This window comes from Festucalex cinctus, chromosome 1 (genome assembly GCF_051991245.1).
Source record: "Festucalex cinctus isolate MCC-2025b chromosome 1, RoL_Fcin_1.0, whole genome shotgun sequence".
Lineage (NCBI taxonomy): Eukaryota > Metazoa > Chordata > Actinopteri > Syngnathiformes > Syngnathidae > Festucalex > Festucalex cinctus.
In genome coordinates, this window is record NC_135411.1 from 3872499 (window position 1) to 3894324 (window position 21826).

At 36.9% G+C, this 21826-nt stretch overlaps 2 protein-coding genes across 4 annotated transcripts in view; one reads left to right on the forward strand and one right to left on the reverse strand.

Moving 5' to 3' along the window:
* The window catches only part of LOC144013441 (WD repeat-containing protein 37-like), a 32128-nt gene extending 21511 nt beyond the window's left edge, over nt 1-10617 (forward strand). The window contains exon 15 of one of the 2 annotated variants that reach the window (XR_013282247.1): nt 10467-10617. The gene's annotated coding sequence lies outside the window, so the exon portion shown is untranslated. Of the gene's footprint in view, nt 1-5837; nt 5971-10466 lie in introns of those variants that run through there. The other variant, XR_013282248.1, reaches the window with a different exon arrangement.
* Nucleotides 3588-20173, reverse strand: LOC144013432 (double-stranded RNA-specific editase B2-like). 2 transcript variants are annotated; one of them, XM_077512315.1, is made up of 10 exons: nt 20007-20173; nt 15129-15515; nt 13593-13951; nt 12726-12828; nt 12480-12651; nt 11165-11328; nt 10446-10620; nt 7723-7904; nt 5826-6013; nt 3588-4849 (listed from the first exon to the last, which is right to left on the reverse strand). In XM_077512315.1, the coding sequence occupies exons 1-10, from the start codon at nt 20080-20082 to the stop codon at nt 4667-4669; spliced, it is 1989 nt and encodes a 662-aa protein (XP_077368441.1). In that variant the 5' UTR covers nt 20083-20173; the 3' UTR covers nt 3588-4666. The 2 variants fall into 2 exon arrangements, with proteins under 2 accessions (XP_077368441.1, XP_077368431.1); XM_077512305.1 differs by having other exon boundaries at nt 15123-15515.
* Nucleotides 20174-21826: the final 1653 nt, after the last annotated feature.

Below are 21826 nucleotides of genomic sequence, written 5' to 3' on the forward strand. Positions count from 1 at the left end.
GGCCTCAATTTTCTTTTAATACTGTAAAATATAAGCAAAAAAAACAACAAAACAAAACGTAAAACTGATTGTTAAAATCTCCATTCTGTAAGTAATGATTGTATTTGTTGTACATGACTCTAATGTTGTGATGTTGTGGCCAGTATGGAAGCCTATTCCCGCCAGTTTAAAAATTTTTTTTAAATGAACTTCATCAGAATCTGCCAGTGAAATTTATTGTTTTATTTTTTTATTTTTTTACACCGTCAGAATCCGCCAGTTTAAAAAAAAAAAAATAATTAAAAAAAAAAAAAAAAAAAATATATATATATATATATATATATATATATATATATATATATATATATATATTTGTTTTTTTTTTCCCCAATGGTGGATTCTCAAAAAAAAAAAAAAAAAAAAAAAATTAATTAATTAAAAAAATTAATTGCCGGATTTTGACAGGGTAAAAAAAAAACAACAAAAAAAAAAAAACTTTTTTCTCTCGCTGGCGGATTCTGATGATGGTGTTATAAAAAACAAAACAAAACAAAAAAAAAATATATATATATATATATATATATATATATATTTGTTTTTTTTTTCCCCAATGGTGGATTCTCAAAAAAAAAAAAAAAAAAAAAAATTTAATTAATTAAAAAAATTAATTGCCGGATTTTGACAGGGTAAAAAAAAAACAACAAAAAAAAAAAAACTTTTTTCTCTCGCTGGCGGATTCTGATGATGGTGTTATAAAAAACAAACAAAACAAAAAAACAAAACGTTTTTTTCACTGCCGGATTCTCAAAAGAAACAAAAAAAACAAAAAAAACAAAAAACAAACCTTAAACATTTTTTTCACTGCCGGATTTTGACGGGGTAAAAAAAAATTAAAAAAAAAAATCCCCGGACGGAAACTGGATTTTTTTTTTTTTTTTTTTTTTTTTTTTTTTTTTTTTTTTTTTTTTTACTGGCGGGAAAGGGCTTCCATAGGCCAGAGATGTGCACAAATAAGCAATACTTTTAATTTTTTATTTTTTATTTTTTGCCCCAAGTGGCAAAAAAAAAAAAAAAATTGTTATTGCAGCATGTGGTTGACTTTTTCCGGAACTCACGAGCTACTCGACAGTGTTCTTCCGATTGCAAACTTTGTATTCGTAGCTATTGGGCTGCCCCCTGCTGGTGTGGAGTGTCATGTGAAAATTGTCTCTGGTGCTGGAAAAACATTTGTAAAAAATAATTGTGTGCGTGTTTTAAATATCACACATTTATTGCTTTGTGTGTGGAAACTTAAAAAAAAAAAAAAAAATCTTCTTCAATGTGACACTTTGTGAGCACAACTTGTCAAATTGAAATCAATCAAATCCACCATTCGTGACTAATTGTCTTATGAAACGCACAATTGTTTTATAAAAACGTTTCATTAAAATACCAATTTGTTTGATGTGGGAAAAAAAATGATTATTTGAACGTTTAAAAAATATATTTCAAAAGAAAAAAAAATGTCGGAACATGAAATATTCAATAATCAAATTATGATATAATAATTTGATGCACGTTTTTGTGGTTACGTGGAAATGAATTGATCGTTTAATGAACGAAACCAGTCGCATCTAACGAATTATTTTTAGTCCGCCATGTTTGTTTGTTTGTATATATAATTTTATTTTGCGTTTATCAGCCAACTTCAAGTTGTCGCAAATTACTATTTGACATTTGGTCAAAAAATGACAACTTGTCAATTAAATGAAATTGGATGCTCTGGTTTATTTAATAACCTTAATATGTGAAAAAAAAAAAAAAAAACGAGAGAACGAGCCGTCATCTGATTGGCTGTCAATAACGTCACTTTGCAGTTTTCATTCTTGCAGTCTTTCATTGAAAAAAACAAAAACAAAAAACAAAGTTGTCAATCCACCCCTGTCGTTTGTGAAAGTGAGCATAAGATGTTATAAAACGATGAAATTATTGCCGTTTAGTGTGCTTTTGTTCTCAATGTTCATCATTGTAACGATGTCGCTTACGATATGCGTCACTCAAAAATAAAAGTAGTTGACTGACGCTTCCTCTTTTTTTTCTCCTTCTCTCTTTCTTCTGTCTCCCCCTGCTGGACACTCACCAGCACAACACACTTAATCTGTAAACATTTTTTGACTGTTATTAAAAAAAATCGTTTTGACATGTATATGACATACATCATTTATATCACCAATTTTTAACAAAATTATAAAGTAGAGAATTTAAACAAATACTTGACTGATTGAGCCATTTTCAGCAGTAAAAAAAAATTAATATTTTGTTTATAATTAATTTGGAAACTTCATTATTTTTCATGTACAATTCGTACCTTTTTAAAAAGTAAATTTTCTACTTGTTGTCGACTGATGATGACATCATCACCTGTGCTGACGAAGTAGGTAAGGGTCAATCATGGCTCACCTGTTTTCTGGGTTTGGTCAGTAAACTGAGCCATGATTGGTCAGCACAGGTGATGTCATCATCAGTCGACAGCAAGTGGAAAAAAACTTCTTTTTCAAGGTATTAATTTTATATGACAAATAATGACGTTATCAAATTCATTCTGGACAAAATATTAAAGGGATTTCATATTTGACTCATTGAGACATTTTCAGCAGTAAAAAGCTCATATTTTGTCTAGAATTAATGTGGTAAAAAATTTTCTACTTGCTGTCGACTGATGATGACATCACCTGTGTTGAGGAAGTAGGTCACGACCAATCACGACCCAGAAAACAGGCGAGCCATGATTGGGGTGATGTCATCATCAGTCGACAGCAAGTAGAAAAAAATCCCTTTTCAAGGTATTAATTTTATATGAAAAATTATGACGTTATCAAATTCATTCTGGACAAAATATGAACTTTTTACTGCTGAAAATTGTTCACTGAGTCAAGTATCGCTCGGTGATTGTTGTAGTACATCCTTTCCTCCTCAAGGTGTCGCCATCACTTTGTGACAAAATTGTGCTTGAGTCACGAACATAAAAATTACAGTTAAACAAACAAAACAAAAGTTGTTCAACTTACTCTTATGACATATTCATGCTTCCATGTTGCTGGCAGCTTCTTGTTAAAACGTCATATGGAAATAAAATCATCAATTGATTAGTTTACAATCAAATATGCTAAAAATAGACTTCAGCTGAACCAGCTTTGCAAAAAAAAACTGCACTAAGAAAATTGATAAATTTACAATAAAATATGCTGAAAATAGGCTTCAGTTGAATTAGCTTTACAAAAAACTCAACACTAAGAAAATTGATTAATTTACAATAAAATATGCTGAAAATAGGCTTCAGTTGAACTAGCTTTGCAAAAAAAAAACTACAAAGAAAATTGATTAATTTACAATAAAATATGCGAAAAATAGGCTTCAGCTGAACTAACTTTGCAAAAACTCGACACTAAGAAAATTGATTAATTTACAATAAAATATGCTGAAAATAGATTTTAGCAAAACTGGATTTGCAAAAAAAACTCTACAATGAAAATTGATTAATTTACAATAAAATAGGCTGAAAATAGACTTCAGCTAAACTAGTTTTGCAAAAAAAAAAACCTCTACAAAGAAAATTGCTTAATTTACAATAAAATATTGCTGAAAATAGACTTCAGCTAAATTAACTTTGCAAAAAACTCTACACTAAGAAAATCTATAATAAAATATGCTGAAAATAGATTTTAGCTAAACTGGATTTGCAAAAAAAACTGCACTAAGAAAATTGATAAATTAACAATAAAATATGCTGAAAATAGGCTTCAGTTGAATTAGCTTTACAAAAAACTCAACACTAAGAAAATTGATTAATTTACAAGAAAATATGCGAAAAATAGACTTCAGCTGAACTAGCTTTGCAAAAAAAAAAAACTCTACAAAGAAAATTGATTAATTTACAATAAAATAGGCTGAAAATAGACTTCAGCTAAATTAGCTTTGCAAAAAAACCTCTACAAAGAAAATTGATTAATTTACAATAAAATATGCGAAAAATAGGCTTCAGCTGAACTAACTTTGCAAAAACTCGACACTAAGAAAATTGATGAATTTACAATAAAATATGCTGAAAATAGATTTTAGCAAAACTGGATTTGCAAAAAAAAAACTCTACAAAGAAAATTGATTAATTTACAATAAAATATTGCTGAAAATAGGCTTCAGTTGAATTAGCTTTGCAAAAAACTCTACACTAAGAAAATTTATTAATTTATAATAAAATATGCTGAAAATAGATTTTAGCTGAACTGGATTTGCAAAAAAAAAACTGCACTAAGAAAATTGATGAATTTACAATAAAATATGCTATAAATATGCTTAAGCTAAACTAGCTTTGCAAAAAATACTGCACTAAGAAAACTGATTAATTCCCAATAAAATATGCTAAAAATAAGCTTCAGCTAAATTAGCTGTGCAAAAAACTCTATTTGTGACTTTCAACTGCATTCGAAATGTCCGAGTCAGACTTTTGATCAATGCAATTCAAAAGTCCTCTGAGAGAAAAAACTTTCATTTTGAATTTAATTCTGTTAAAAAAAAAAATCTGCTTGTATGAATGAATCTCGTTTGGCATGTGGGCAGAGAAAATTCGGCAAAATTCAAATCCAGAACCTTCAACTGCAAAGCCAAACATGCTCATCGCTTCGACTTGTTTCCGTGACGACGTCCATATTTACACTCCCACGTTGTGGCGGTGGCCATCTTGATGGCCGCGCGTAAGTTTCCTGTTCCACACTCCGAGTCCCGCCTCTCGCAGCGCCTGGCCGAAGTGGCGCACGGCCTTCTGGTACGGGACGGCCGCCCGCTTCCAAGCGCCGTGCGTCCTCAGCGTGTCCTCTGGCGACCAATCGTTGAGCTGAGCGAGGGGTGAAGCGGAAGGCGGTTCAGCGCCGGCTTTTTGGACCACTAGGGGGCTGCGTAGATGTCAGATTTACAGCGAATGGACGACATCTTGTTCGGGTTAAAAGTGTGGCTGTCAAAATTAGTGCGTTAATTTTGAGTGCCTTTAACATCACTTATTGTTTTAACATACAATTAACGAGCGGCCCTTCCTTGGAAAGCCTGTAACTGATTTCATTTCCTAATTTAGCAGTGATAAATGTCATAATAATGCATATATTTGTGGAGACGAGAGTCAAGTTGTATTTTACAATTTGAAAAATGTGCAGAATTTCACAAGTCACTTCATGTTAAAGATGAGATAGCTCTTAAGATGAAAATAGAAAAATGCACTGAGCTGTCACCAACATCTTACAAATGTAATTATGCCATCTAGTGGCAGAAAAAATTACCACAGCACAAATCAGTATCACACTTTGTACATCTTCTATATTTTTCCCACTTTTATGTGAAAAAGAGTATAAAAAATTTAGGGGAAAAAAATGTTTTTGTACATTCAGAACAGATATCAAGCAATTAATTACAATTAAAAATTTTAATCGACTGATACCCCTAAAATAAATACATAAAGTTAAAATAAAAACGGATATAAAAAACATAATTCAAAAATTACATTAAAAATTATATAAATAGAATATATATATATTAATGTACATTCAGAACAGATATTTTTTACAGTGCATCTTTTTAATTTTAACTCAATTTTATGAATTATTATGAAATTAATGTATCAATGACTGCAAACGTATTTCTATTAGTTTTACATTTCTTTCCACTTTTATGTTAAAAAGAGTGTGAAAACATAGAAAAAATTTTTTATTGTACATTTTATTAGACATCTAGAGCAGATATAAAACGTGCGATTAGTCACGAGTTATCTATTGAAGTCATGCGATTAATTATGATTTTTTTTAAAAATTTTCCCCACTTACCCGCCTGTGCAGTCGCTGCCAGCGCGTGAAAAAATGGCGGCCGCTGAGTCGGGACGGCGTCCCGCAGCGGCTCCGCAAGCCGGACGAGGTGCTGAGCTCCTCCGCGCCGCCGTCGCCGTCGCCGGCGCTCCAGTTGATGCTGACGCGCGAGCGATTCCCGCACGAGCGCCCGTCGACCCTTCTCAGACCTGCAGCAAACATTTACGTGCGTGCGTGACCACTCGCAATATTCGCCGCTTGCCACATGCAGATTCACAGAGGTTTGTTTTGGGGGTTTTTTTTTCCCCCAATATTATATGATAATATACAAAATATTTGGGGTATTTTTCTTTTTTCCCCAGGATTTTTTAAGTGAATGTTTATCAGCATTGTCTGAACATTTTTTTGGGGGAATTTGTAGAAAAAAAATGTAAGATTTTTTTTTCCCCCTTACAATTAAAACAATGCATTTAATACGGTACTTTTTCAACATTTTCAAAATATATATGTATATTTTTTTCCTTTTTTTCACAAGATTTTATAGGTGAATGTTTATCAGCATTTTCTGAAGATTTTTTTTAGAATTTGTAGGAAAAAAATGTAAGATTTTTTTTCCTTACAATTGAAACAATTCATTTAACACGTACTTTTTCAATATTTTCAAAATATTTTGGATTATTTTTTTTCATTTTCCCCGAGATTTTTTGGGGGTTTATAGAAAAAAAAAGATTTTTTTTCCTTACTTTTAAAATAATGCATTTCACACCGTACTTTTTCAATATTTTCAAAATATATATAGATATATATTTTTCATTTTTCCTGAGATTTTTTTAAGTGAATGTTTATCAGCATTTTCTGAAGATGTTTTTGGTTTTGTAGAAAAAAAATGTAAGATTTTTTTTCCCCTTACAATTAAAACAATGCATTTAATACGGTACTTTTTCAACATTTTCAAAATATATATGTATATTTTTTTTCCTTTTTTTCACAAGATTTTATAGGTGAATGTTTATCAGCATTTTCTGAAGATTTTTTTTTTTAGAATTTGTAGAAAAAAAATGTAAGATTTTTTTTCCTTACAATTGAAACAATTCATTTAACACGTACTTTTTCAATATTTTCAAAATATTTTGGATTTTTTTTTTTTCATTTTTCCCGAGATTTTTTAATTGAATATTTATCAACATTTTGTGAAGATTTTTGGGGGTTTCTAGAAAAAAAAGATTTTTTTCCTTACTTTTAAAATAATGCATTTCAATATTTTCAAAATATATATAGATATATATTTTTCATTTTTCCTGAGATTTTTTTAAGTGAATGTTTATCAGCATTTTCTGAAGATGTTTTTGGTTTTGTAGAAAAACATGTAAGATTTTTTTTTTCTTACTTTTAAAACAATTTATTTCACACGGTACTTTTTCAATATTTTCAAAATATATATGTATATTTTTTTCATTTTATTCCCGAGATTTTTTTAAGTGAATGTTTATCAGCGTTTTCTGAAGATCTTATGGGTTTGTAGAAACAATTTTAAGATTTTTTTTTTTTCTTACTTTTAAAACGATGCATTTCACACCAAACTTTTTCAATATTTTCATTTGGCTGCATTTAGCTTCATAACTCATATTCCACAAATGTCATATTAATCATAATGCCATTTTTAGACTCGTGAGGTCACATGTAAGATGTTATTGTCAAGAAATGTTTCAGGTTTAAAGAAAGTCAATCTTCACCCCTATTTTTTAGCTCTCTGCTCACCATGCATACCACCGCCCACACTCAAAACTCGCATTTTTATCAAGCCGTTTGTTCCCCAAAATCTGCGCTACTTTCAGTCAATCTTCTAGTCAATTTTCTGAAGGTCAAATAAGATCAATTGGCTTCATTGGCTTCACTTATCGAGGTGAAAAGTGCGTACCCGCGAGCAGCGGCAGTTGTCGCCGGTAGGGGGCGACGTGGCGTTTATTGGGAGCGAGGCGGCGAGCCAGGACGCGGCGCAGGTGGCCCGTGTGGCTCAACGTTGCCACCGTCAGGCTCCGGAGGTACACGGGCTCCATCAGGTGCGACAACAGCGCCCCCTGCAGGCCCACCGCGCACCACCTGTTTATGAGGGATAAAAAAAAATCACAATCCAAGAATAAGGCAACAAAGTCATCTAAGTAAGACTAAGACTAGTCCAACTCGTAGGAAGGCGTTTTTTTTTTTTTGTTTTGTTTGTTTTTTAAATGACCATGTATAGTAAGGCTTTTTATTTTATTTTATTTTTTTTTATTCACGACCATGTATATAGTAAGGCGGTTTTTTGTTGTTGTTTTTTAACAAAATTTATATATAGTAAGGCGTTTTTATTATTATTTTTTTTTACACGACCATGTATAGTAAGGCGTTTTATTCTTTTAACAAAAATTGATATATAGTAAGGCGTTTTTTTGTTGTTTTTTTTAAACAAAATTTATATATAGGAGGGCGTTTTTTTGTTGTTTTTTTAAACAAAATTTATATATAGTAAGGCGTTTTATTCTTTTAACAAAAATTGATATATAGTAAGGCGTTTTTTTGTTGTTTTTTTTAAACAAAATTTATATATAGGAGGGTGTTTTTTTGTTGTTTTTTTAAAACAAAATTTATATATAGTAAGGCGTTTTATTCTTTTAACAAAAATTGATATATAGTAAGGCGTTTTTTTGTTGTTTTTTTTTTAAACAAAATTTATATATAGTAAGGAGGTTTTTTTTTTGTTTTTTTTAAACAAAATTTATATATAGTAAGGCGTTTTTATTATTTATTTTTTATTTTTTACACGACAAGTATAGTAAGGCGTTTTTATTATTTATTTTTTATTTTTTACACGACAAGTATAGTAAGGCGTTTTTGTTTTTTTTTTGTTTTTTTTTTAAACAAAATTTATATATAGTAAGGCGTTTTTATTATTTTTTTACACGACCATGTATAGTAAGGCGTTTTATTCTTTTAACAAAAATTGATATATAGTAAGGCGTTTTTTTGTTGTTTTTTTTAAACAAAATTTATATATAGTAAGGAGGGTTTTTTTTTGTTTTTTTTAAACAAAATTTATATATAGTAAGGCGTTTTTATTATTTATTTTTTATTTTTTACACGACAAGTATAGTAAGGCGTTTTTATTATTTATTTTTTATTTTTTACACGACAAGTATAGTAAGGCGTTTTTGTTTTTTTTTTGTTTTTTTTTAAACAAAATTTATATATAGTAAGGCGTTTTTATTATTTTTTTTTTTTACACGACCATGTATAGTAAGGCGTTTTATTCTTTTAACAAAAATTTATATATAGTAAGGCGTTTTTTTGTTGTTTTTTTTAAACAAAATTTATATATAGGAGGGCGTTTTTTTGTTGTTTTTTTAAACAAAATTTATATATAGTAAGGCGTTTTATTCTTTTAACAAAAATTGATATATAGTAAGGCGTTTTTTTGTTGTTGTTTTTTAAACAAAATGTATATATAGTAAGGCGTTTTTATTATTATTTTTTTTTTTACACGACAAGTATAGTAAGGCGTTTTTTTTGTTTTTTTAAAACAAAATGTATATATAGTAAGACGTTTTTATTACTTTTTTTTTTTTTACACGCCAAGTATAGTAAGGCGTTTTTTGTTGTTGTTTTTTTAAACAAAATTTATATATAGTAAGGCGTTTTTATTATTTATTTATTATTTTACACGACAAGTATAGTAAGGCGTTTTTTGTTTTTTGTTTTTTTAAACGAACAAATTTCAACTTTCTTCAAAAATTCACGCCATCTTGGGAATATCTCGTCTGATTCCACGTTACTTACAGTAGTCGCACAATTTAATGTTAAATATCAACATTTCCGCATTCATTTTCAATGAACTTTCCCCAAGTCCCACTTTCCACGGCCACTTCCATACATACAACTTCTCATCATTACCACACTTAGTAAAATGCATTGTCCACTAACCAGGAGGTCACGGGTTCGAATCCCACCTCTTACTGTATATTGCAAATGTATCCATGGCAATTATGCTAAGTGATTACATGTACACCAAAACTATCTTAGTTCCACTTTTCCATCTAAATGAATGGCAGGTACTGCATGCCTAGGTGGCGCTATTGTGTGAATGTTATTTTATTTGATTTTTTTTGCATTTTTCCATTGGATATCATAAGTTCAATTTTTCCATTGAAATGAATGGAGGGTACTGCATGCCTAGGTGGCGCTATTACGTGAATTTAATTTTATTTTATTTTTTTGCATTTTTCCATCGAAATGAATGGAGCGTACTTTCCGATAACACTTGTACATAAAAATAGGCCGTTAGCCATCATTTTCAACAAGTCAAGTTGGCTCAAAAGTTAAATACTTGCCTGGCGTTCCGGAGATATAAAAGTGCAAATATTTGATTAGCTTTCAGCATTCCCACGGAATTTCTGCAGAAATTTCACTTTTTCTAGTTATAAGACTAATATTGCGTATATATAACAGTTATATAACAGTTTGTCTAAGACTGAGTCCAAGCCCATTTTATGTAAGTCTTAACAGTGCCTAACCTCAATCCAAGACAGCAGAGTCATCGCAATAAGTCACCGATCAAATTCCAAGTCTCGATCCCGGTCTTAGACGAGTCTAATTGTGTTTACTCACTTGGCCATTTTGTCCGTGCAGGACATGCTGACTTGAGGTTTACCCGGCGACAGGCGCGCCCTCTTCTGATCGGGGTTATCGATTGGGGTCTTCCGAGCTTTGATGGGCAACGTTCCCTGGCCGCCGACCACCTTCGTCCTCAGGCCGCAGCGCAACATGTTCGCCTTCACGGAGGCTAACGACACACAAACGCGTACACAAGGTCACTTAATGTCGAACACTCTTCAACACGATGAGACGATTATTGGACTATTCTCTTCTATTTCTCTTAAACAGGTCTTAGACTACTCTTGATTACTTTTAGACTTGAAGACATAATCCAACACTCAATTAAATTACTTTTCAATTACAGTAATCTCAGATTTACCCTGTGATGTAGTTAGAGTAATCTTAGCCCGTACATAATAAGACTACTTTTGGACCTTGACTACTGTAGTCCTACTGTCGTCATCCACTTGCTGAGATTACTCCGAGACTTAGTTACAACAATTTTAGATTTAGTTGCAACTACTGTAGTCCTAGACTAACGTGAGATGACTCTGAGGCCTAGTCATTTATCCTTTTTTACAATGAGCTTAGATTTACTTAGGCTACTCGTAGACTTCAACTACTGTAGTCCTAGACTTGTTGAGATTACTCTGATGCTTCGACTTGGACTAGTCCTGGATGTAGATTTAGTCTGCATTAGACTTTAGTTAGGCCTGCGTAAGAAGTCTCACGTGAGGCGACGTTTTCGTATGGACAGTTGAGTCTGGCATCTCCGCATGGCGACGAGGTGACAAACATGTGGAGTCCGATGTGGTCCCGCAGCCTGAAGACCCTTCGGCAACCAGTCGCTGGTTCAAAGATGGACACCGACCCGACGTCAGTCTCGTCTGGAAGACTTGAGGAAAGTTTTTGCTGTTAGATTTACTCTTGGATTTCGATAAATTTTTTAGGAGGACTTGGAATACTCTTGGATTTAGTCTTGCCTTAGTCTGACTACTTCTCAATCTCGTCTTGGGTTTTGAGCAAATTCTTTTGCCCTACTGAGAAGTAATCTTGGTCTTTTAGACTAGTCCAAGTTTACTCTTTGACTTAGCAATTCTAAGTAGTAGTAGTTCAAACACAAGACTATTAGACTTAGACTAGTCTTGGCTTGAGAATACCTTAGTCTTAGACTACTAGAGGACATTGAAATTTAGTCTTGGACTTAGTTGGAGTAATCTTTGACTTAACATTCTTGGACTTTGTTTGATGACACTTAGACATAGATTTAGACTAGTCATATACCGACTTGTTTTTACTTGCTATATAAATGAAGTACCATTGACCTACTTGTTTTTACTCATCGGTTTATACTATTGTAGTCTTAGATTTAGACTTGTCTTTGACTTGGTTGAACTACTCTTACACTTAAACTAGTCCTAGACGTAGACTGCTGAAGCCTCGGTACACATGCACTCGGTCCAAAAACTGGAACATCTTAAATTTTCATGCTGGGGCAAGACGACTTTACTGCTTGTGAGAATTTGGTGGGCCATGCCGGATTCCGACGGACCGAGGACATTTTGGGTGCTCCCGCACATCTTGGATTCAGGCTAATCTTAGTCTACATAGTAAATGGTCCTTGATTTTTATGGCGCTTTTCGACCTAACAAGGACCGTGCAGCATTTTATATTTTTCACCTTCCGATGATGCAGAATCAGGAGCAACTGGGGTTCAGTATCTTGCTCAAGGATACTTCGACACAATCACAATGGCCTGGGATTGAACCGACAACCTCAGGGTTGCGAAATGACCGCTCTACCACTGAGCCACGCCGCCCCAACTATGACAAGTCTTGGACTTAGACTACTGTAGTTTTAGTTTGATCTCTGTTAGTCTTGGATTTGATCTAAATTTTGATTTACTTGATGGATGATTTTTACTAATTGCTAATTCCTGGGCATAGACTAGTCTTGGACTCACTTAGAGTAATCTTTGACTTACTTAGATTCATCTTAGACTTAGTCTTGGAATAGTTGGAGTGCTCTTAGGCTGAATCTATTTACCGTATCAGAAGCATCTCTAGCTGAGCGTACAAGAAGCGCAATAGCGCCCTCCTGCACACAACCTCGGCATGACAGTCGTGCAGCGCACTGTCGTCGCGACAAGTGGCATCCCAGTCCAAGCACTTGGTCCCCGTTGCCATGGAAACCACCTCAGCTGAGCTCAGCTCAAATCCTGGAGGCAAAACGAGTCCAATTGTTTATCTGAAGTAACGATGGCGACTTCTTGTCCTCGTTAACCGTGACAACCTCTTGTCATGACGATGGCGGCCATGTTGTGTGTGGCGAGGCTTTGGTCCATTAGCTGCTGGCATTTTTGGCTTGCTAGCTGAAAGATGGATTCTGCGAAGAACTGCAAACGACAACAAACAAGTCGGCAGCAAATAATCATCAACGACAGATGTTTACTTGACTCACCGGCAAATGAATGAGTGAGTTCTTGTGGTGACAGTGACACAAGGTTGCGCGTAACCACAGCGTGTGAAACAATTATCTTTGGGATTATGATGCCGTCACGGTCGGCCGCCCGTCTGCCGCCGTTGCTAATCTTCGCTAATGATTAGCGTTATTGCTAATGTGCGCTAATGTGTCACGCCGCTTGACTGTGACAGCTCATGCTCTAAAAATCACTTGGATGTTCCTCCGCCATCATGTCAATCTTTAATATTATAATATGCGGGAAGAATGAAAGAAGGAGGTAAAGAATGAGGGAGGAAAAGAAGAAGACTGTAACTGAAGGAACATGGGCGGAATGATAAAAAGAGAAGAAAGGGCTGAGAGAAGACAAATTAAAGAAACCGGGACGGAAGAAGTAGGAAAGGCTGGAGAGAAGAAGGGATGGAAGGTAGACGGAGACAGGAAAGAGCAAGAATACAAGTGAAGGAAGGAGGACAAAAGGAGGGTGTTGACAGAAGAGAACCACAAATGAAGGGATGAGGACGGAAGAACAAAAGAGAGAAAGAAAAGACAGAAGAAACCAGCAATCGAGCCAGATCTGGTTGCCTGCGATCTTGGGATAGTCACTCCACTTGAGGTCTAGACTCGAGCACGACAGCACCGATCTTCCCATCCTCCGGGGTTCTTCGCAACCCATCAGACAACGAGCGAGAGTCTCACCTGAGGCAGTTGCTGTTTGTCCCCAGTTGCTGTTTGGCCCATCGACTCGGGTCCGACCTCGCAGAGCGAACGCAGAGCGGTGGCGGCCGCCCGGGCCTTGGCGGCTCTTTTACTGCGACCGCAGCCTTCGGATGTCCGCCCGTCCACCCGCACCGCCGCGACGAAACGCCTCTCGGGCCGGCACGGGAGTCGCTCGGTCAGGCAGAAGTAGCTCAGGCCCGGTCGCAGCTCGCCGAGCAGCCCCATCGGACCGAGACGCCCCAAGTGCCAGGAACTGACCGCTCCTCCTGGCCTGGATTTAGTGTCACGTTGGGGATAGTCCTCCTTCCTCTCCAAGTCCCAGGTCCGGTTTTCACCCTCTGCCAAATAAGAGACCTAAGAACTTGTGATTGACGGGGATTCTAAAGTTGGTCTTATCCACCTCCGGATAATGATTGAGTTCCATTTTCTTTGTATGGTACCAAATCGTGACGGGTGGCTCAGGGTTCCTTAAACTTGGAATAGGTGTAAAACCACACGCCCCACTGATTTAACAACCAACTGAACCCCACATGAGCAAGCACAAAGCGACAAAGGCAATAAAATAAAAGTCCCTGCTGGGAAGAAACCGCAAGCATCTCACAAGGCCTGCAGTTGCCTCTCAGAAGACGAGACACCCCAGTTTGCGAAAATCGTTCAAACGTGACGCCGAATCCAATCGGCAACAGTTCTGCTCCACAGGTAAGCTTGTCACCTGTTTTTCATTTTTCACGTTTGAAAAATTACTGCTACTTTCCCACCCTAGATACGTCACTAGATACGTATCGATACCGAAACGACACGATAGCAGATACGAGCTTCAAATGAGTTTCCTCCACAGGCTGTCTGGATTGTCCTCCTGAAATTGACCTTTACCGTGACACGCCCATGAAATGCGACACGCAGCTGGCGCCGGCGTTGTTCGGGCAAGATTAGCGAAACGGCATACGTTCTAATGGCAAAGTTGTCAGATCTTCCTTGTGATTTCTCGGTTCGCTATTTTCAGGACGCCGATATTTCTCTTCGAAGCAAGCAAAGGAGTTTCCTTTTTTTTTTTATAGTGACGGGGGTCTTCACCCCCTCACCATGAAACTTTGCCCAAAAACAAAAGGAAGCACGCATCGCTGTCTGCTGCTGCGGAAGTCAGGAAAAGACCGAGTCGCCTCCCTCACGTCGATGGATTGTCGGCAAAACCGACGTTTTTGGACATTATTCCTGTCAAGCAAGGTAAGAATGAATTTATATGACCTCACAGTTTCCATGTTTTGTTGGCATTTATAGTAAAATAGTAAGTCAACAAACGTGTGGACAGTCGCGGGCTAAAGCCAAACTGTGGCCGGGTTTTTACTTTCTGGACCTGGTTTTGCCAGTTCGATGTCACATGATTTTATGCTAAAAATGTGTCGATACTTGATGATCTTCTTTGTTTTGTTTTGTCGCCATCTTGTGGCATCTATATGCAATTATGAAACAGGCGGGTGTCAGTGATTAGCATGTGAGTACTTGGGTCACCTGCACCTGTGCCGTCCGTGTCGAACATTTGCGACCGATCCAATCGGTCCTCCGTGAAATCGTCGGCGGCGCTCCCAAAGTCCCCCGTTGCTTGGTCGGGGAACTGGACGAAGGACTCGAGAGCCCGTTTTTTGCTGGGTCCCCTGCCCTGGAAGCGGAGGCCGTTGCCGCGCAACACGGGGGCGTGCGGCGGGCCCGTCTGCCGCGCGGCGTCGGAGCGCAAGCCGGGTCGCAGCTCGTTCAGACGTTCCGCCGCGTTGGTCCTGCTCGGTGCGAGCGACCGGGTTGGCCTCGCGTCCGTTTGGGGGCGCTTGGTCTCGGGGGCCGGGGGAGCCGCTGGGGCGAGGTGGTCCACATGGTCGTGAATCTCGTTCGCCTCCTCGCTACTGGTACCTGACGACACGGTTGTCATGTGAATGAATACAGTTCAAATGCTTGTCTTCTTTTCAGGCCCCCAAAATGCTACACCGCATACAGGGAGTCCTCAAGTTAAGTGCACTCGACCTAAAGCGTTTCAACTTTACAACGCTTATGCCGGTAATTGAGCTTTTTTTTTTTCGACATGGCCCTGGTTGATCTCCTTTGCTCTGCTGCCACCTGCTGGCCGTTTGTGTAATAACTACCATTTCTGCAACCGTTCTTTGCAGTTGAGAGGCTGCATCAAAGCCTTCTGTATGCTCTAGCATAAAAACAAAAAAACAAAAAAAACGTATAAATACGTCTTTGGCACACTTGGAACATTTAAAAAAAAATTATTTGTTATTGGGAGCAAATCTAAAACCCCTAAAATCAATGAAAGAATAAATAAATAAATAAATAAATATGAGATGTTGCATGAATTGATTTGAATTCATTAATAGTGACTCGAGTTTAACGCCTGCGCTAACCTCAAAAAACCTCTTGGGGCTCCACGTCGGTTTTTGGAGTATTTTATACAGCAAACTGCTTCAAATAAAAACACACAAAAAAAAAGGTTTTAAAGCTGATCGTTTTTACATAGGAAAGTTTTTCAAAAAAAAAAAAAAAAGGAGAAGGCCAGCGAAGGAAATAGGAAGGAAGGAAGCCGAATGATGTGCGATGGAAGGTGATGAAAATGGGGCTGAAAATCCGAGCGTCCATTTGTGAAATGAGCAAACGGCAGAGGAGGAATTACTCAAGTGACATATGGTACCAACAAAAAAAATAATAATCTCCTCTTTTGTCTTTCCATGTAATAACTTTCTCTTCATATGAGAAAAGTTGATCGGCTGTCACGAGACGGAAGACACATTTTTTTTTTTTTGTTATTATGATTTCGCATTTCAAGTCAAATCGTGCAGGATGATCGTTATTTCTCCCGATTTTGTTTTCATCGTATGAATTCAAAATGATCGTCACGCTACCGTGAAAACAAAAATACTTTTCATTTCTTTCATACGTGAGTTGAAGTGAGCAAGTTTTGATTGCCAAAATTTGGCGGTGTGGATGAAAAGAAGGAAGGAAAAGTGGGGGGGAAAAAAAAAAAAAAGGTTGGCAGGAGGACAGAATGTGACACAATCAAAAATGAAGGCAAAGGAAAAATGAAGGAAACTTGAAGGGAAGCAGAGGGAGCAAGTGAAGGAAATTGAAAGAAAGGCAAGAGAGTCGAAAACGGCAAGTGAAGGAAACAAGAAGGAAAGGAGTGAACAAGGAGGGAAGAAGAAAGAGAAGGAAATGAAGGAAGGACTCAACGAGGGCGGAAAAAGAGCAGTGGAAGGAAGGAATGAACAAGGAGGTGAAAGACTGCAAATGAAGGAAATGCAAAACAATGAAAGAAAAAAAGGGAAGGAAAGAAGTAAGAAATGAACAAGGAGGGAAGAGGAGACCAAAGGGAAGGAAGCCAGAAGACCACAAATGAAGGAAACTTGAAGGGAAGCAGAGAGAGCAAGTGAAGGAAATCGAAAAACAGGCAAGAGAGTCGAAAACGGCAAGTGAAGGAAGTCGGGGAGAAGGCGGGAAGAACATGGCACGTGAAGGAAATAAGTAAAAAGGAGGAGGAAGACGAAGACCGCAAATGAAGGAAACGCAAAAAAATGAAAGAAAAAAGGAGGGAAGGAAAGAACGAAGAAATGACCACGGAAAGGGGGAAGACCGCAAATGAAGGAAATGCAAAAAAAAATGTAAGAAAAAGGAGGGAAGAAAAGAAAGAAGAGAAGAAAGAAGGCAGAACTGAACAAAAAGGAAAGAAGTCTAAAAGTGAAGAAAAGGATGGATAGAAGGGAGGAAGGAAGGAATGGACGGAAGAGTGGGAAGAATTTTTTTAACTTTACAAAAGAGCAAGTGAAGGAAGGAAAGAAAAAGACCGGAAACAAAAGAATCGGGAGGAAGGAAGTCTTCGTCTTCAAAGATCCAAATAAACTTTGTTGGTTAGCATAACGATTGTTGTTAGCGATAGCATCTGCGAAAGTCACTCGAGTATTTGTGGAGCAGAAAAAAAAAAGAAAAAAAAAAAAGTGTTGTGTTAATGAAAATGGAAGTTGGATTAGTGGAGAAAAAAAAAACGCTTTGAATAAAAACGTCGGACTTAAAAGCCAAAAAAAAAAGAAAAAAAAAAAAGGCCATCATAATCGTAATCTGCCGCCTTTTGTTGGGATTAGCGAGCGCGCAACAATGAGGCACGCTAATCCCGCCCGCCCGTCCGCTAAACCGCATGACCTGTTGATGATGGCGTAATTACGACAAGGGTCACGCGGCCATCTGCCCTCCGCGAACGGTCGCCGCAAAACTTCGGCAACCCACAAACTCATGCTAGCATGCTAACGTGCTCGCCACTGCGACCACTCCAACGTTTGTCTGTCTTTCATGGAACTGACTGGCGACCAGTCACTTGTTTGGCTATAGAAGACCAGTCCATTTATATGTGACCTGACATTGACTTGTGACCAATCAATCAATACTTCCCTAATTATCTGACTTTGCCTGGCGACCAGTCCATAAATTATCTCAACATTCAAGTGTTTTTCATATGGCTCCTGACATTTACTGGCGACCAATCCAACATTTGACTATCGAAGACCAATCCATGGTCTATATGTGCCCTGACTTGACACGATTAACGACCAAATGTTTGTCGATATGTGCCCTGATTTTGTCCAGCGACCAGTCCATAAATTATCTCATTTACTCATATTGACCGGTGACCAATCAAGTTTATCACACGGGTCCTGCCATTTTACTGGCGACCAATCCAACATTTGACTATTAAGACCAATCCATTGTCTATATGTGCCCTGACAGATTGACGACCAATCCAATCAACATTTCCTCAAATTGACCGGTGACCAATCAAGTGTTTGTCATATGGGTCCTGACATTTACTGGCGACCAATCCAACGTTTGTCTATCGATGACCAATCCATTGTCCATATTTGCCCCGACACTGATTGACCACCAATCGTTCGTCGATATTTGCCCGGCGACCAGTCCATAAATAATCTCAACATTTCCTCAAATTGACCGGTGACCAATCAGGTGTTTGTCATATGGGTCCTGACGTTTACTGGCGACCAATCCAACATTTGACTGTCGACGACCAAAACATTGTCCATATGTGCCCTGACACCGATTGGCGACCAATCGTTTGTGGATATGCGCCCTGATTTTGCCCGGCGACCAATCCATAAATTGTCAGGACATTTCCTCTAATTGACCAGTGACCAATCAAGTGTTTGTCATATAGGTCCTGACATTTACTGGCGACCAATCCATTGTCCATATTTGCCCTGACACTGATTGACGACCAATTGTTTGTCGAGATGTGCCCAGGTTTTGCCTGGCGACCAGTCCCTAAAGTGTCAGGACATTTCCTCAAATTGGTGACCAATCAGTTGTAGTCACACGGGTTCTGACATTTTCTGATGACCAGTCAATTTTTTTGGGTCAACATGTGCCCTGACGATGTTTGGCGACTAGTCCATCTATTTCTATACCTGGCGACCATTCCAATGTTTGTCAATATGTGCCTGATATTCATTGGCGACCAGTCCCTAAATTGTCAGGACATGTCCTCAAATTGGTGACCAATCAGTTGTTTGTTTCATGGGTCCTGATATTTTCTGATGACCAGTCCATTTTCTGGTCAACACGTGCCCTGACCATGTTTGGCGACCAGTCCATCGTTTTCTGTACCTGGCGACCATTCCAATGTTTGTCAATATGTGCTTGATATTCATAGGTGACCAGTCCCTAAATTGTCAAGACAGTTCCTCAAATTGGTGACCAATCGGTTGTTTGTTTCATGGGTCCTGATATTTTCTGATGACCAGTCCATTTTCTGGTCAACACGTGCCATGATGATGTTTTGCGACCAGTCCATCTGTTTCTGTACCTGGCGACCATTCCAATGTTTGTCAATATGTGCCTGATACTCATAGGTGACCAGTCCCGAAATTGTCAGGACATTTACCCCAATTGGTGACCAATCAGTTATTTGTCACACGGGTGCTGACATTTTGTGATGACCAGTCCATTTTTTTTTGGTCAACATGTGTTTGGCGACCAGTCCATCTGTTTCTGTACCTGCCGACCAGTCCAACCAAAAGATAATTTGAATTCAACGATGTGTTTAGCAAACATACGAACAGCCGACATGATGGCGACCAGTCCGTTGTTTGTTTATTTGGATCGATGAAATGAATTTTTTTTTAAAATCATCATCATGTGTGACCGTCAGCAATGAAGGTCTTTGCTCAATGAAATGTAAAATATCGGTGCTCAGTACAAAAAAAAAAAAAAGTGCTATCGGACATCTTTGACTTTTACTTTATTGAGCCATTCCAAAGTCTCACAAGACTTCGAGACATAAGTTGCACTTACGAGTAATAACTGGGCGAGTTACCGGCACATCAGGTAAAACGAAGAACTCACCTGTGACTCTGCTCTTCCTCCTCCTCCTCCTCTTCCTCTTCCTCCTCTTCCTCGTCCGGTCTTCAAACGTTTCCATAACGAACAAAATGACGAATGTGCACTTGGCGCGCGTTTGCGGAGTGACAGGACGCAGCTGTGCAGCGAGCACGCGCACGCACGAGCACGCACAGGCCACGCCCCCTCAGCTTTGATTGACAGTCACAAGTTTGACGGACACGCTGAAGCGGGGGAAAAAAAATAATAATCTGAATATTATGAACAAGTTATTACTGGAACATTTGGTGACAAGTCAACATCACGTTTGCGTATTTGTTCAAATTTGATCATGGAAGTATGAAGATCAATATTAGGGGTGTCAAATTTATTGATTATTTTTGATGCCACAAATTTAACACGAGATTAATGAGCGCCCCTTTATATATATATATATATATATATATATATATATATATATATATATATATATATATATATATATATATATATAATGCAAATATTTTTGGAGACTGGGATCAAGCTGTATTTTACAATTTGAAAAATGCCCTTACAAATGCAATTATGCCATCTAGTGGCAGAAAATGACCAACACAAATCTTTCCATCTTTTTTTTTGCTGTACGTACAGTACTTTTTTTTTTTTTTTTCATTTGAACTATTTTTATAAATTGTTATGAAATTACTGTATCAATGGCTCAAAGACACATCAGTTTTGTCCACTTTTATGTTAACAAGAGTATGAAAAGTTAGAAAAAATATTTTTTTGTGCATATAGATTAAAATTTGCAATTATTTAATTTTTAAATAAATTTATAATTTCGTATTTTTTACATTCTAAATACGTTCATAAAATATCAATTTACAAAATCTTTTAATTAATAAAATACAATTAGCGATTATTTAATTTTTAATTAAATATATAATTTTCTATTTTTTTACGTTATAAATACATTTATAAAATATAAATAAAAAATGTGTTTAATAAAATACAATTTGCGTTTAATTTTTAATTAAATGTATAATTTTATATTTTTTATGTTATAAATACATTTATAAAATATAAATAAAAAATGTATTTAATTACTAAAATAAAATTCGACAGTATTTTATTTTTAATTAAATGTATAATTTTATATTTTTTTTATCATCGACATCATCATCATCATCATCATCATCATTGTGGACCATCTTCATCTTCATCATCAACGTCATTGTCGTCACCATCTTCCTCGTCATCACCGAGTTTGTCTTCATCGTTGACTTCATCATCATCATCATCATCATCATCATCCTCTTTGCTTGTTTTCCGGTGCTTGCTTCCATACAGATCAAGAGGATGACTGACAAAATGGAGTCTGTGTGGCAGGACATTTCATTAGGTACACGTGCGTGCGTGCGTGCGTGCGTGCGTGCGTGAGGCCTATTCTAATTTGTGAAGACGTGAAAAGCAAAGCTGATGGAAACTAAAGATAAAAAGTCACAACAAAGCCTCAAACGCGAGTCGATGACGCGCCCGCTTTTGTCTCTGAGCCTTTTTAATTGTCTCACGATTACAATCTTAATTGATCACTATGAACACTTATCAGACTCAATATGATAATTAGCGACTATGGTAAGATATCATATATCATTTGGGATTTTAAAAACCCGAGTAAGACCACTTTTCGAACGTGAATCACAATCCATCTTATGGGCTTTCCCAATACAGGAACTACTTGTGTGCGTGGCGGCCATCTTACGTTGCCACTCACGAAGCGAGCCCAACTTGAATAAACTGATTTCTCCTTTTTCACCGTTTTCATGTCACTTTCTGTCTCTACCTAC

Coding starts and splice junctions, on each gene's coding strand:
- LOC144013432 (XM_077512305.1), bottom strand. CDS start 20,082: ATGGAAACGTTTGAAGACCGGACGAGGAAGAGGAGGAAGAGGAAGAGG. Junction 11,329..12,479: donor CTAGAGATGCTTCTGATACG/GTAAATAGATTC, acceptor ACTTTCCTCAAG/TCTTCCAGACGAGACTGACG. Junction 7,905..10,445: donor TGCACGGACAAAATGGCCAA/GTGAGTAAACAC, acceptor CCTCATAAACAG/GTGGTGCGCGGTGGGCCTGC.